The 14,734-nt window shown below is 44.0% G+C and overlaps 1 protein-coding gene across 1 annotated transcript in view; it reads right to left on the reverse strand.

Annotated features, from left to right (window-relative positions):
- The window catches only part of LOC135873865 (sodium channel protein type 5 subunit alpha-like), a 104,772-nt gene that overhangs the window by 37,299 nt on the left and 52,739 nt on the right, over positions 1-14,734 (reverse strand). The window contains 1 exon segment of the mRNA XM_065398475.1: positions 7,269-7,389. Within this exon segment, the coding sequence (XP_065254547.1) occupies positions 7,269-7,389 (121 nt within the window).

Raw genomic sequence — 14,734 nt, forward strand, 5'->3', positions numbered from 1 at the left:
GTAATTCTTTTACCTTTTCTTTAATTAAAATTCTTCTTTTAAGAACCTGATTGTTTTTTCATTGTTTTAAGATCCAAGGGTTTGGGTCTGTCTTCACCTGTACCAATTTGTGAGGATATTATTCTCAAGCCTCCCCAGGAAAGGGGGTGTAGAGGCTTAGGGGGATATTTGGGGAAGGTAGTGCTCCAAGTGGCCCTCCCTAAATGTTTGTTTAAATCACTTGGTGGTGGCAGCGTTACTTAATCCAAGGAATTGGGGAGTTTTTAACCTAAACTGGTAGAAATAAGCTTAGGGGATCTTCATGCAGGTCCCCACGTCTGTACCCTAAAGTTCAGAGTGGGGAGGGAACCCTGACAGGCATGTACCGGGCTTAGAAGTGCTTTGCACTCCAGTAATCTCCAGACAGCAGAACGGCTCATTGGAGGCCATTGCTGTGGGCAGAGATTAGAGAAGCCTACAGGTCAGAACAAGGTAGAGACTGCTCTAATTTATGCTGGGGCAGAACTGGCCCCGGCTACCATGAGGATAGTCACCTTTTCTTTCCCCACCTTGGGTCCTATGCTGAGAGTAACTTGGCTAGACCTGAGGATCTGGTTTGTAATAATTTTCCTGTTTTTGAACTGAAATTGTCTAGATAGAGGGGATACAGAACTAGTCCATGCTAAATTCCAGTGGAATTACATAAAATCCACAACAATCCATCATGCATAACATAATTACAAAGAATGCTAAAGTATAGTACCACACAAAATCCTACTTAGAATATTAATTTAAATGCCATGGGATATGAGATCATATGGATTAAAAATTTGTTGCAGGATCATAAACTACTTCTAGCTTATGCATGATCTTAACTGGAAGAAGGTGAGTAGCCCACTGGAAGTCTACTTACCTGCTTACAGTTAAGTATGTGTGTAAGTGTTTGCAGGATTGGGGCCTAAACAGACAAAGCAGCATACAAAGGTTGTTGGGAAGAGAGAAAGAGTCAAATTAAGAATTATAAACACACATATACACACACACACACGTACACACTCACTCTATTGTTTGATTTTATAGCAGATATCCTAGAGAATAATTTAATGGCAAAGTGGAAAATGGAGGATGAATATCAGGAAAAGTTTCTTTCAATCTCAGCACATTACTCAAACTTGTTTGTACTTATTCATCCTCCATTTTCCTAAATAGTAAAATCAACTGAAGTGCTGATTCTTCTTTGAGTACTGGTCCCTATGTGTATTCCACCTAATGTGCCTGAAACAGGAAAATCTTGTGAGTTTATTCCTGTGCTCTGGAACTCCTCTTGCTCAGTACCATGGTATAATGGGAGGTGCACACCTACCACTTCTCCAGTTCCTTCTCATTGCTGCACGGTCTGAGTCGGAATCCTCTCTGTCCAAAGCTCCTTCACTGTCTTATTATCTATTAAACAGTTCTTAGTTTTGTTCTGCTAGCCCTTTGAGGTAGCAGAGAGTACTTTGTGAGGAAATCATGGATCTTGAACCCAGGCCCATAGGTCCCCAGGTAGTGCTCAGACCACAGCCACCATCCAGCGCTCAGCAAGGGCTCCACCTATGAAGCTCCTGACTGGAAAAACATCCAGCCCCACCAATTGGCTCAGACGCACTACTTAAGCCAGAAGGAGGCACAGGAAGTTGTTTGAGCTAGTAGGTGAATCCCTTGCTGGCTGCCACTTTGGACCCTGCCTATTCAGCTGATTCCTGAGCCCTTCCTTCCAGCCTGGTCAGGGTTCCTGCCCTCCTTATTCCAGATCCTCCAACACCCCCAGTTCCTGTGTTCCTTCCTTGCTCTAGGTCCCTGCTCCACGGAAGGGCTGCCGGGAGCCGGGAGCTTGCCACACGGCAGGGCAACCAGCATCCCGGAGCCCATGGCCTTTAGCGCACAGCTGAGCTGGGCCTCCAACACCCCCAGTTCCTGTGTTCCTTCCTCGCTCTAGGTCCCTGATCCTCTGCCCTACCCTTTACTCTATCTCCGGCTCGACCCTGGCTTGACTCCCTCACTCTGACTCCAGCTTCGACCCTTGTCTTGACACCTCACTCAGACTTTGGTGGACCCTTGACTCCCTGTAGTCATTGAGGGCGCTGAGCATAGGGGTTTGTGTATGTGCGGGGGGGGGGGAGGGTTAGGTGAGGGGCATTGTGGTTCTCAACCTGTGGCCCAGGTAAAACTTTGTGGGCCGCATATGCAGCCTACAATGATAAATAGGTTGAGAACCCCTGATTTAGCATAACAAAGAGAAGGTTAAGGGGTGACTTGATTAGAGTGTATATGTATCTACATGGGAACAAATATTTAATAATGGGCTCTTCTATCTAGCAGAGAACAGTATAACATGACCCAATGGCTGGAATTTGAAACTAGACAATTTGAGACTGGAAATAACATGTAAATTTTGAACAGTGAGAGTACTTAACCATTGAAACAATTTATCAAGGATCATGGTGGATTCTCGATCATTGACAATTTTTAAATCAAAATTGTTTTTTTCTAAAAGATGTGCTCAAGGAATTATTTTGGGGATGTTCTACTGCCTGTGTTACATAGGAAATCAGACTAGGTGATCACTGGATTTAAAAGATCTTTAAGCTCCAAAGGTAATATAATAAATGTGGTAATTCAGAATTGGAAGGAGAAAAGCCGCCACATATACACCAAGACTGAAACCTCTTCCATTTCTCAAGGTAAGATTTCTTTGTGGATGGTTTTCTGCTGTTCACCAATGTTTTGCAATTCTGCAGTACAGTTCATCTCTATGCTTAGCAAACATATTTTGAGAGGGATCAGACAGGGAGGGGGGAGGGATAGCTCAGTGGTTTGAGCATTGGCCTGCTAATTCCAGGGTTATGAGTTCAATCCTTGAGGGGGCCATTTGGGGATTTGGTTGGGGATTAATCCTGCTTTGAGCAGGGGGTTGGACTAGATGACCTCCTGAGGTCTCTTCCAACCCTAATCTATGATTCTAAGACTGGAATGGAGAGTCCTGAGTCAGCAATTTGGGCATCAATGGCAAATGAAGTGACAGTTAAGACATTAATAAGGTCTGGGAACTATGTTTGTCTTGGACATGCTGGTGCTATAAGAATGACTCTCACCTTTTCTTTCTTTATCTTTTTCAGTACCTTCAAAAGCAACACCGAATGGGAGAATAGGTATAAGCCAAACTCCCACACCATGTTATGAGGAATTCATCCTCTACAAAACTGTGACCTAGACTTCCCCTAAAACAGTACCCAGCTAGCAAATATTCTGTAAAACACTGAATGGTTCAGCTCCTATTCGTGATCCCACAGGAAATGTCTACTTTGTCTGCTGTAGTGTTCTGCAGACCCAATAAGTATACAGACAAAATGGTAATCTGATGGCTTATGCACCAATTCTCTAGCTTCCCTGCTTCTGTACATAGGGAGAAAGATCTCATTCCTCATTGATGATTTATGTAAACTATGGTCGCCTTGTCATCTGTCATGATTCTGATCACATGGTCCAGAAGATGAGCACCCCAGAATATTACAAAGGCATTTGTCACTATAGTCTGCATGGGTAAGGTGAGTGGGAAAGAATAAAAGGTACGCCAATGCACACCTTTTTTGGATCCTTCCACCAACTGAGCAAGTCAAGAACCCTCTAAGAAACTCACAGTGACCTGTTTAGACTGTGTTTTTGGGTATATAAGCACTCTTTAACAATGTTTTAAGGCATTGAAGATGCAATCTGGCATGAAGTGTTACAAATGTACATGTAGCCATAACAACTCAACATGTACTTGCTGTTTTGTGTGGACTCAAGTGCAGTTGGAAAATGAGGCTTGACTTTGTATCAAACCTGTCCCCTGATAAGTAACCTCTGGCAGTTTTGGAGTCCAAGTTGGTTCTTATAAACTCAATGAGCTGAATGGGTATCAAAGTTGACTTTCCATTGTTGAGTTTTAACCCTAGAGTCTTGAATAAGGTTATTGCCTTGTTTATTGCTGACTGTACTTTGTCATAAGATCAACCTTGAGGAGCCAGTCATCTAGGTAAAGGGAGACTTGAACTCCTAAATATCTTAGGTAGGCTGCTACTACTGATAGAACTTCCATGAAAACCTTGGGGACAATCAAAAAGCCAAATGGAAGTACACAATGCTGAAAGTGATCATGGTCAATCACTTTGCTATAAGAAAATATTCATTCTGGAGGTCAAGGTCTGCAAACCAGTCCCTTGGATCTACTGTTATTGTTGCTGCGTAGGTAACCATCCTGAATCTCTGTGTCTTGATGAAGGTGTTCAGTATTCTGAAGTCCAAAATAGGTCTCCACCCTACCTTCTTGGACACTAAGAAGCATTTTGAGTAAAAAACCCTTCCCACATAGGGGAATAGAACTGGTTCTAGATCTTCTAGTTGTAGAAGAGATTCTACCTCCTTTCTTAAAAAGCTTCTTGTGAGGGGGGTCCCTGAAAAGGGACAAGGAAAGTGGGTGGGGTGGAGGAATGGATTATCACTTCTAATGCCCATTTGTCTGATATAAACTTTCCCATGAGTCTTTGTAAAGGGAAAGATGGCCTCCAAATGGTGGGAAGAGTGAAGTAGAAGGGTAATGCAGCTGTAAATCCAAACAGTGAAGTGGTTCACAGCTCTCAACCAATGTTAGGTGAGGTAATATCTTTTATTGGACCAATTTCTGCTGGTGAGAGTCAAATTTTCAAGCTACACAGAGCTCTTCCTCGGGTCACCAACTGCCTGAGGAAGAGCTCTATGTAGCTTGAAAGCTCATCTCTCTCACTAGCAGAAGTTAGTACAATAAAAGATATTACCTCACCCATCTTGTCTCTCTATTATCCTGGGACTGACACAGCTACAACAACACTGCATACAAAATGAGTGCTTGCCAGATGTGGAAGACTGTGTTGTTGCAGTTGCAGAGGTGGAAGGTCTATTCTTCTGGAACTTAGATCTCTTTCTAGGTGGCTACGATGCCCTGTGATAGGTTGGAAATTGAACTGGATGAGATTTGGTATGTCTGTGACCTGCTGTATTTTCTTTTGTTAGCAGGAGTATAAATTCTGAGTGAAGGAAGCATTGCCCTCAAAAAAGAGTGTCACAGTCATGGTTTGAGGCCAAAGGGACCCATCAAGTTACCTAGTCTGAGTTCCCGTATATCACAGGCCATCAACGCCACCCAGTGCCCACAATCTAACAACAGAAATTAGACCAAAGTATTACTGCCCAAAGGAGACTAAACTATTATGTGCCACAGGCAGAAAATAGGAGGCACCAAGGTGCACCAATGCCTAAGGCCCCTGCAGTGGCAGGGAAATGATTAACTGAGATATACCCAATTAATGCTGGCAAATTACCATTACACCCCATTGCAGAGGAAGGTCAAAAAACCCCACGGTCACTGCCAATCTGACCTGGAGGAAAATTCCTTTCTGACTCCATGTATGGCAATCAATTAGACCCTGGGCATGTCAGCAAGAACCCACCAGGCACGCACCGGAGAGAGAGAGTGCTCAGTGCAACCTCAGAGTCTTGGCGCTCCCTTTCCAATGTCCCATCTTCAGCCATGGCCATTCCTGATGCTTCAGAGGGAGGAGATCAACTAACATAATAAGGAGAAATCCTTTCCTGACTCCTGCAAGTGGAGAGGTTTGTCCATGGTATCACTAAGCAGTTTTGTTCCATCAAATGAGATATTCTACACAGTATTCTGGACCTCTTTTAGGATTGCAGCCGCAATGCCCAGTTTATCACTAGTGCTGTTGCCATACAACAGGACACTAACTGCCACATCCAATTAAGCTTGCAGTGATGCTTTGGAAATAAGCTGACCCTCCACAATAATTGCCTAAAACTCTCCTTTTTGTTACTAAAATATTCAATAAAAGATGTGAATTATTATTATTGAGATAATTGTATTTAGCAATGAGAGCTTGATAATTTGCCACTCTAAATTGCAGAGAAGCCAAAAAAATAACTCTTTCAGCCTAATAAATTCAAACATTTCTGGTCCTTAGCATGAGATAGTCTTGGAGTGGTGTTGCTTATTTAGCTCATTCAGAGCATCCATCACCAACAAATTCAGCGTTGGGTGTGCAAATAGGTATTCTGTCTCTTTCACAGACAACATTTTTTGTCTGCACTCTTGCAGATTGGAGGTGCAGTCGCTGGGGGATGTTTTAGGTGGTTCAAGAAAGGCTTCACTTATTGGTGGAATTACTTTGCCTTAGGGAATGGTGTGGAGTATAAATACCAGTTGATGGTGGGTTTCCTGAACCTCCAATGAAATTTGTAAAATCTCAGCTACTCTCTTGAAATGTCTGAAGTCATCTCAAAAGGCAAGAGGACAAGGCATTCTTGTCTCATCAGACAAAGAGTAAGATATATTTGCTGGTGGTGGTGTTTCCTCATCTGGTCCCATCTCTTGCTCTTCAATAAACTCCTTTTGCTGAGGAGATAGATGGGAATGGTCTTGTGCTATAGCTGGTTGTCTCCTCTGATTCTCCCTATCTGGATGTCTAGACACCCTATGATAGTGCTCCCCACCCAGTAGGAAGAAACAGCATGTCAGCTAATGCAAGTGACAAGGAGCGAGAACGCTGTGGGAAAGGGATCTGAATACTGTCAGGCTTTCTAAAATCAAAGAGTTAATTATCCAGGAACTCTATTCCTTTATAGTTATATGGAATTGTAACCCAGAAGGAAATTAATCCAACTGTGAACTGACCTTGTTGACATGTGGTATACCATTACATCTACTACAGACAGGGGGAGACTATCCTTTGTTCAGAGTAATAATTGATATAAGGGTTTGAAGGAAATGTTAATAAATTTAACTTTTCCTCTAGCGACAACCACAATAATCTTGTTATGGATAGTTTTCACTACAAGGAGCCAGCTTTGAAAATTTAAAAACGCATTGAGCACAAATATTGGCATGAAATAAACTTGTAAAGCTAAAAAGCTATACAGCAATTTAAAGTGGGCCTCCAGGCTTACCATCCTAGAGAAATTCAGCCAAACACTAACAAGTTCTCTCTGCCTATTTCTCGTATGTTTTCACTATTACTAAGATCTATGGATGAAAAGTGCTACACAAGTACAACGTAATTATGTATTATTAAAGTATTTTTAGCATTAAATACTCTGCAAATAGACAGAGTGCCTTGGTGTTGAGTGCATGAGTGTCTCAGCATTAGCTAGGAGAACAGGTTACTGTGGGCTGTTCTTCTTACTTCCTAGTCATACTGAAATCAGCAGAGCCTTACCTTCTGGAAAACAGTTATCAGGTTTCTTTAAGTATTCAGCCAGCTCAGGGATCTGTTTCAGAAGCTCCTCAGGATTTGTCAGATCCACTGTGCTGCCTTCAGAACAGCTGATGTCATCAAGCTGCTACACAAGAAAAGACAATGCATCAATTTTCCCTTAATGCAGTCATTGTGCTTTAAAATAAACTGAATAAGTACATTGGTGAACAGTTATAATTAAGGGAAATATTCAAAAAACTAAAACTTAGTTGGGTACAGTACTTACTAATAACATGGCAGTCCTGGAATGGCCTCCTGCTTTACAGTGTATGTGATCCCTGAAATATCTCCACATCAATTCAAACAGAAGTCAAAGTTATATTTAAAGGAACCAGATTAATCACTGTAGTAGAGCTCACAAATGGGAATGATTCCAATTTTTCTGCATTTAAGTACATGTGGTTTTCAAACATGGATAGGCTTTAAAACACTCTACTAGCTAGGGCTGAAAACAATTAAAACAGAGGACAACTCATGAAAAAAATAGAGAAGGCAAAACATGAAAATATAATTTCATCAAAGGACTACTTTGTAGAGCTCTAAAACTTTCTGTTCAGAATGAAACTATGAAATGCCCATGGCAGTTTACATGAAATAGAATATGTAATCACATCATGTATTCTTTACTGTGTGACAAAGTTCTGTCCTTGGCTCGGTGGTCCTGCGTTTCCTGACAGATTTTGCTAACCTCAGAGGCTCACTGTGACCCTCCACATAGCCCTTCTCTCTCTAGAGACAAGGGTCACAGTCTACTGAGCCATTTTCATCATAAGCCAGCAAGGGAGGTGAGGAGAAACAACCCTCCCTGGCACAGTCTCTGTTGTCTTCCAGTATCAGTGATTAATCAGGGAGGGGAGGGGGGAGCCCAGGCCCGCCCTCTACTCCAGGCTCCAGCCCAGAGACCCTAAAATTAGCAGCTATGGAAGCTGACTTTTTGGAAATAGGACATGTACAATTCCCTGGGCTACTTCCCCACAGCAGCCCCCACTCAATATCTTCTTCACAATTACTTCAGGGTCTCCTTCCTTGCACCTGATATGGATTCATACTACTTCATTCCTCCAACAGCAAGCTCCCTCCTATAGCTCCTGACACCCACACCACACTGACTAACTGGGAGGCTTTTAACTAGTTCCAGACAGTCCTTGATTGGCTTCGGGTGTCCCAATCAATCTAGTTATCTCCACTGCCTTCTAGAAGGATCTTAATTGGCCCCAGGTGTCTTGATTAACCTGGAGCAACTGCCATTTGGTTACCATGGTACCAGGGATTTGTTTAGCCTGGTGCTAACATACCTGTTCCTCACTACTTTACTGTAGCCATCTGGCCTTGCCCCATCACGACTGGTATAGACTTCCATCCTAATTCAGTATATTTAGGATATCACACCACTAGAGATGTGTGAATAACTCATAACTAATAATTTATTCAATTATTTTTACTGTTTCCAAACTGTATATATTCATTGTTCAAAATTACTCTCCAAAATATTTCTGTGAATAATCATTGGACTTTAGTTTATTTGTGAGCAATTCATTTAAAATATTCTGTGTTTGAAATTTGAGCTGTTTTGATTGGGCTCACAGGACACATGGTATGTTTCCTTTCTCTGACCGACGGAGCAATTTTCAAAGCAGAATACTCATGATTACATATACAGCATTCACTTGAAGTTCTTCCAATTCAAATAGAAAGAACACACTGGACACACCAGAATTTTCTGGGATAATCTTTTAACACCTTTTTATTTCAATAATTCAGATTTCAAGAAAAATACAGTAGGCAATGTTAATTTTATAGTGATCTTTTTGAATAAAATGATTTCACATTGTTTCAGTAACTCAGGACTATTTCTCTTCCTATTAATGTTTTATATCAATATTTAGAAATACAGCATTGTGCCATTTCCATTCACTGAAATCCACTTACTCTATCCTTCACCAGTGAGACAGAATACTTCAAGCTAAATACAACGAATGCAGCTAAATTTATTAGTGATGTTATGATGCAATTGTGAACACCTATGTGGCTAAGATATCTGGGGACTCTCATAACACAACCGGAATTGCAGCTAGCAAGGGATGCGAAGGGTAACAAAAAGGGTTTCTACAGGTATGTTAGCAACAAGAAGGTGGTCAGGGAAAGTGTGGGACCTTCACTGAATGAGGGAGGCAACCTAGTGACAGATGATATGGAAAAAGCTGAAGTACTCAATGCTTTTTTTGCCTTGGTTTTCACGGACAACATCAGCTCCCAGACTGCTGCACTGGGCAGCATGGTATGGGGAGGAGGTGAGCAGCCCTCAATGGTGAAAGAACAGGTTAAGGACTATTTAGAAAAGCTGGACAGGCACAAGTGCATGGGGCCAGATACAATGCATCCGAGAGTGCAGAGGAGTTGGCTGATGTGATTGCAGAGCCACTGGCCATTATCTCTGAAAACTCGTGGTGATTGGGGGAGGTCCCGGACGATTGGAAAAAGGCAAATATAGTGCCCATCTTTAAAAAAGGGAAGAAGGAGAATCCAGGGAACTACAGACCGGTCAGCCTCACCTCAGTCCCCGGAAAAATCATGGAACAGGTCCTCAAGAAATCAATTTTGAAGCACTTGGAGGAGAGGAAGGTGATCAGGAACAGTCAACATGGATTCACCAAGGGCAAGTCATGCCTGACAAACCTGATTGCCTTCTATGATGAGATAACTGGCTCTGTGGATATGGGGAAAGCAGTGGACATGACATACCTTGACTTTAGCAAAGCTTTTGATATGGTCTCCCACAGTATTCTTGCCAGCAAGTTAAAGAAGTATGGATTGGGTTAATGGACTATAAAGTGGATAGAAAGCTGGCTAGATCTTCGGGCTCAATGGGTAGTGATCAATGGCTTGGTGTAGTTGGTAGCAGGTATCAAGCGGAGTGCCCCATGGGTTGGTTCTGGGGCCGATTTTGTTCAACATCTTCATTAATGATCTGGATGATACAATGGATTGCGCCCTCAGCAAGTTTGAGGATGACACTAAGCTGGAGGGAGAGGTTGATATGCTGGAGGATATGGATAGGGTCCAGAGTGACCTAGACAAATTGGAAGACAGTGCCAAAAAAAATCTGATGAGGTTCAACAAGGACAAGTGCAGAGTCCTGCACTTAGGATGGTAGAATCATATGCACAGCTACAGGCTGGGGACCAACTGGCTAACCGGCAGTTCTGCAGAAAAGGACTTGAGGATTACAGTGGACAAGAAGCTGGATATGATCAACAGTGTGCCCTTGTTGCCAAGAAGGCTAACAGTATATTGGGCTGCATTAGTAGGAGTATTGCCAGCAGATCAAGGGAAGTGATTATTCTTCTCTATTTGGCACTGGTGAGGCCAAATCTGGAGTACTGCATCCAGTTTTGGGCCCCCCACTACAGAAAGGATGTGGACAAATTGGAGAGAGTCCAGCAGAGGGCAACGAAAAGGATTAGGAGGCTGGGGCACATGACTTATAAGGAGAGGCTGAAGGACCTGGGCTTATTTAGTCTGCAGAAAAGAAGAGTGAGGGGGGATTTGATAGCAGCTTTCAACTATCTGAAGTGGGGGGAGGGGTTCCAAAGAGGATGGAGCTAGGCTTCTTCTTAGTGATGGCAGATGACAGAACAAGAAGCAATGGTCTCAAGTTGCAGTGGGGGAGGTCTAGGTTGGATAGTAGGAAAATCTATTTCACTAGGAGGGTGGTGAAGCACTAGGGAGGTGGTGGAATCTCCATCCTTAGAGGTTTTTAAGGCCTGGCTTGACAAAGCCCTGGCTGGGATGATTTAGTTGGGGTTGGTCCTGCTTTGAGCAGGGGGTTGGACTAGATGACCTCCTGAGGTCTCGTCCAACTCTAATCTTCTATGATTCTATGACTAGTAAATTAGAGAGTTCTTGTGCATTAACACAAAATAGGGTAATAAATACAAAATTTAAAGTACAAATTTATTTCTTGATTAATGATCTTTATAAGATTCTGAAAAAATGAAACAGATATAAAAGAAATCAACTAATGTTGGTGATTCCATGTTAGATATGAACACAGTGTTACCTCTTTTTGTAGTAGAGATGATGATCCAGCCTTCCATTGTTTATCTATGTTAAACTCACTTAAGTCTTCAGAGGAAATCTCAGATCCTTTACACCAAGCTCCCGGTCTTTTACATTGTTCTTCCCTCTGTCTCAGGTGGTTTTCCTGCTGAAGATAATTTTAGATGTGTTTATTTTATTTTCTCTTTTTGGTGGCAGAAGGATGGCACACATAATTTTAAAGTAGAACTCTCCAAATGGAACACAAAGCACCTTAAACTGCTCATTTTCAGTATCTCTATTTTTACAGAAAGAAACAAAGGGGGGGAAAGTTTTCATCGGTGACCTAAAATAAATTATGGAACCCACAGTTTAGCCAGGCCTGATCCAAAGCATACTGATGTCAATGGGAATCTTTGCATCTGGACTTAGTGAGGAACTCAGTATAAATATGTAGCAGCCTTCAGGACCAGAAGGGGAACATTTTAGAGTCTTAGGCCTGGCCTACACTATGAGTTTAGGTCGAATTTAGCAGCGTTACCTCGATTTAACCCTGCACCCGTCCACACGACGAAGCCCTTTTTTTCAACTTAAAGGGCTCTTAAAATCGATTTCTTTACTCCACCCCCGACGAGGGGATTAGCGCTGAAATCGGCCTTGCCGGCTCGAATTTGGGGTAGTGTTGGCGCAATTCGACAGTGCTCCATTGTGACCGCTCTGGACAGTGCTCTCAACTCAGATGCACTGGCTAGGTAGACAGGAAAAGTCCCGCGAACTTTTGAATTTCATTTCCTGTTTGGCCAGTGTGGCGAGCTGATCAGTAGAGATGACCATGCAGAGCTCATCAGCAGAGGTGACCATGGAGTCCCAGAATCGCAAAAGAGCTCCAGCATGGACCGAACGGGAGGTATGGGATCTGATCGCTGTATGGGGAGACGAATCCGTGCTAGCTGAACTCGGTTCCAGTAAACAAAATGCCAAAACATTTGAAAAAATCTCCAAGGGCATGAAGGACAGAGGCTATAACAGGGACTTGCAGCAGTGCTGCGTGAAAATTAAGGAGCTCAGGCAAGCCTACCAAAAAAACAGAGAGGCAAATGGCCGCTCCGGGTCACAGCCCCAAACATGCCGCTTCTATGATGAGCTGAATGCCATTCTAGGGGGTTCAGCCACCAGTACCCCAACCCTGTGCTTTGACTCCGTCAATGGAGTAGGACGCAACACGGAAGTGGGTTTTGGGGACGAGGAAGATGATGATGAGGAGGTTGAAGATAGCTCACAGCAAGGAAGCGGAGAAACCAGTTTCCCCAACAGCCAGGATCTGTTTCTCACCCTGGACCTGGAGCCAGTAACCCCCGAACCCACCCAAGGCGGGCTCCCGGACCCTGAAGGTGGAGAAGGGACCTCTGGTGAGTGTACCTTTGTAAATATTAGACATGGTTTAAAAGCAAGCATGTTTAATGATTAATTTGCCCTGGCATTCGCGGCCAGTACAGCTACTGGAAAAGTCTGTTAACGTGTCTGGGGATGGAGCGGAAATCCTCCAGGGACATCTCCAGAAAGCTCTTCTGGATGTACTCCCAAAGCCTTTGCAAAAGGTTTCTGGGGAGGGCAGCCTTATTCCGTCCTCCATGGTAGGACAATTTACCACGCCAGGCCAGTAGCATGTAGTCGGAATCATTGCAGAACAAAGCATTGCAGCGTATGGTCCCGGTGTTTGCTGGAATTCAAACAACATCCGTTCTTTATCTCTCTGTGTTATCCTCAGGAGAGTGATATCATTCATGTTGAAATAGGGTGGTTTTATTAAGCCGACATTCAGAGGTGCCCGTTCCTGCTGGGCTGTTTGCCTGTGGCTGAACAGAAATGTTCCCCGCTGTTAGCCACGCGGTGGGGGGAGGGGTGAAGCCATCATCCCAGAGAATTGGGTGTGTGTGTGGGGTTAGTTGGGTTTGTGCTGCACGTTAACCCGGAAACCGCAGCCCCTCCTTTTAAATTGCCAACCCATTTTAAATGGCCAACCCAACGGCCGCTTGGTATGGGAAATGAGGGCGCTGCTGTTTGAAACCATTCCCACATGTTATGAAGGTTAAAGAACCCAAAAGACTGTGGCTTACCATGGCTGCCTGCAAGCCGAGTTCTGTTGCGCGGCCCTGCGTGAGTGATCTCTCACACCAAACTGGCAGGCCCTCCCTCAGTAAGAGGCAAAATGCGACCTTGTAACGAAAACACATGTGCTATGTAATGTTAACAGCAAGGTTTACCGTGAAAGAGTGTACCCATTGTTCTATAAACTATAAACCCATTGTTCTTTTTAACTACCCCTCTCCCTTTTTTCCCCTCCACCAGCTGCATATGTTTCTCCTTCCCAGGGGCTAGCGAAGATTAGAAGGCGAAAAAAACGCACTCGGGATGAAATGTTCTCTGAGCTCATGCTGTCCTCCCACACTGACAGAGCACAGCAGAATGCGTGGAGGCAGACAATGTCAGAATGCAGGAAAGCACAATATGAACGCGAGGAGAGGTGGCGGGCTGAAGAGAGTAAGTGGCGGGCTGAAGATGATAGGTGGTGTCAGCTTGCTGACAGAAGGCAGGAGTCAATGCTCAGGCTGCTGGAGGATCAAATTCATATGCTCCAGCGTATGGCTGAGCTGCAGGAAAGGCAGCAGGAGCACAGACTGCCGCTACAGCCCCTGTGTAACCAACAGCCCTCCTCCCCAAGTTCCATAGCCTCCTCACCCAGACGCCCAAGAACGCGGTGGGAGGGCCTCTGGCCACCCAGCCACTCCACCCCAGAGGATTGCCCAAGCAACAGAAGGTTGGCATTCAATAAGTTTTAAAGTTTTTAAGTTTTAAAGTGCAGTGTGGCCTTGTCCTTCCCTCCTCCCCCACCCCACCTGGTGCTTCCCTCCTCTCTCACCCCTCCCAGGCTACCTTGGCAGTTATCCCCCTATTTGTGTGATGAATTAATAAAGAATGCATGAATGTGAAGCAACAATGACTTTATTGCCTCTGCAAGCGGTGATCGAAGGGGGGAGGGGAGGGTGGTTAGCTTACAGGGAAGTAGAGTGAACCAAGGGGGGGCGGGGTTCATCAAGGAGAAACAAAACATAACTTTCACACCGTAGCCTGGCCAGTCATGAAACTGGTTTTCAAAGCTTCTCTAATGCACACCGCGCTCTCCTGTACTCTTCTAACCGCCCTGGTGTCTGGCTGCGTGTAATCAGCAGCCAGGCGATTTGCCTCAACCTCCCACCCCGCCATAAACGTCTCCCCCTTACTCTCACAGATATTGTGGAGCGCACAGCAAGCAGTAATAACAATGGTTTCGCTGAGGTCTATCCGAGTCAGTAAACTGCGCCACCCCACTTTTAAACATCCAAATGCAC

This window comes from Emys orbicularis, chromosome 2 (genome assembly GCF_028017835.1).
Source record: "Emys orbicularis isolate rEmyOrb1 chromosome 2, rEmyOrb1.hap1, whole genome shotgun sequence".
NCBI lineage: Eukaryota > Metazoa > Chordata > Testudines > Emydidae > Emys > Emys orbicularis.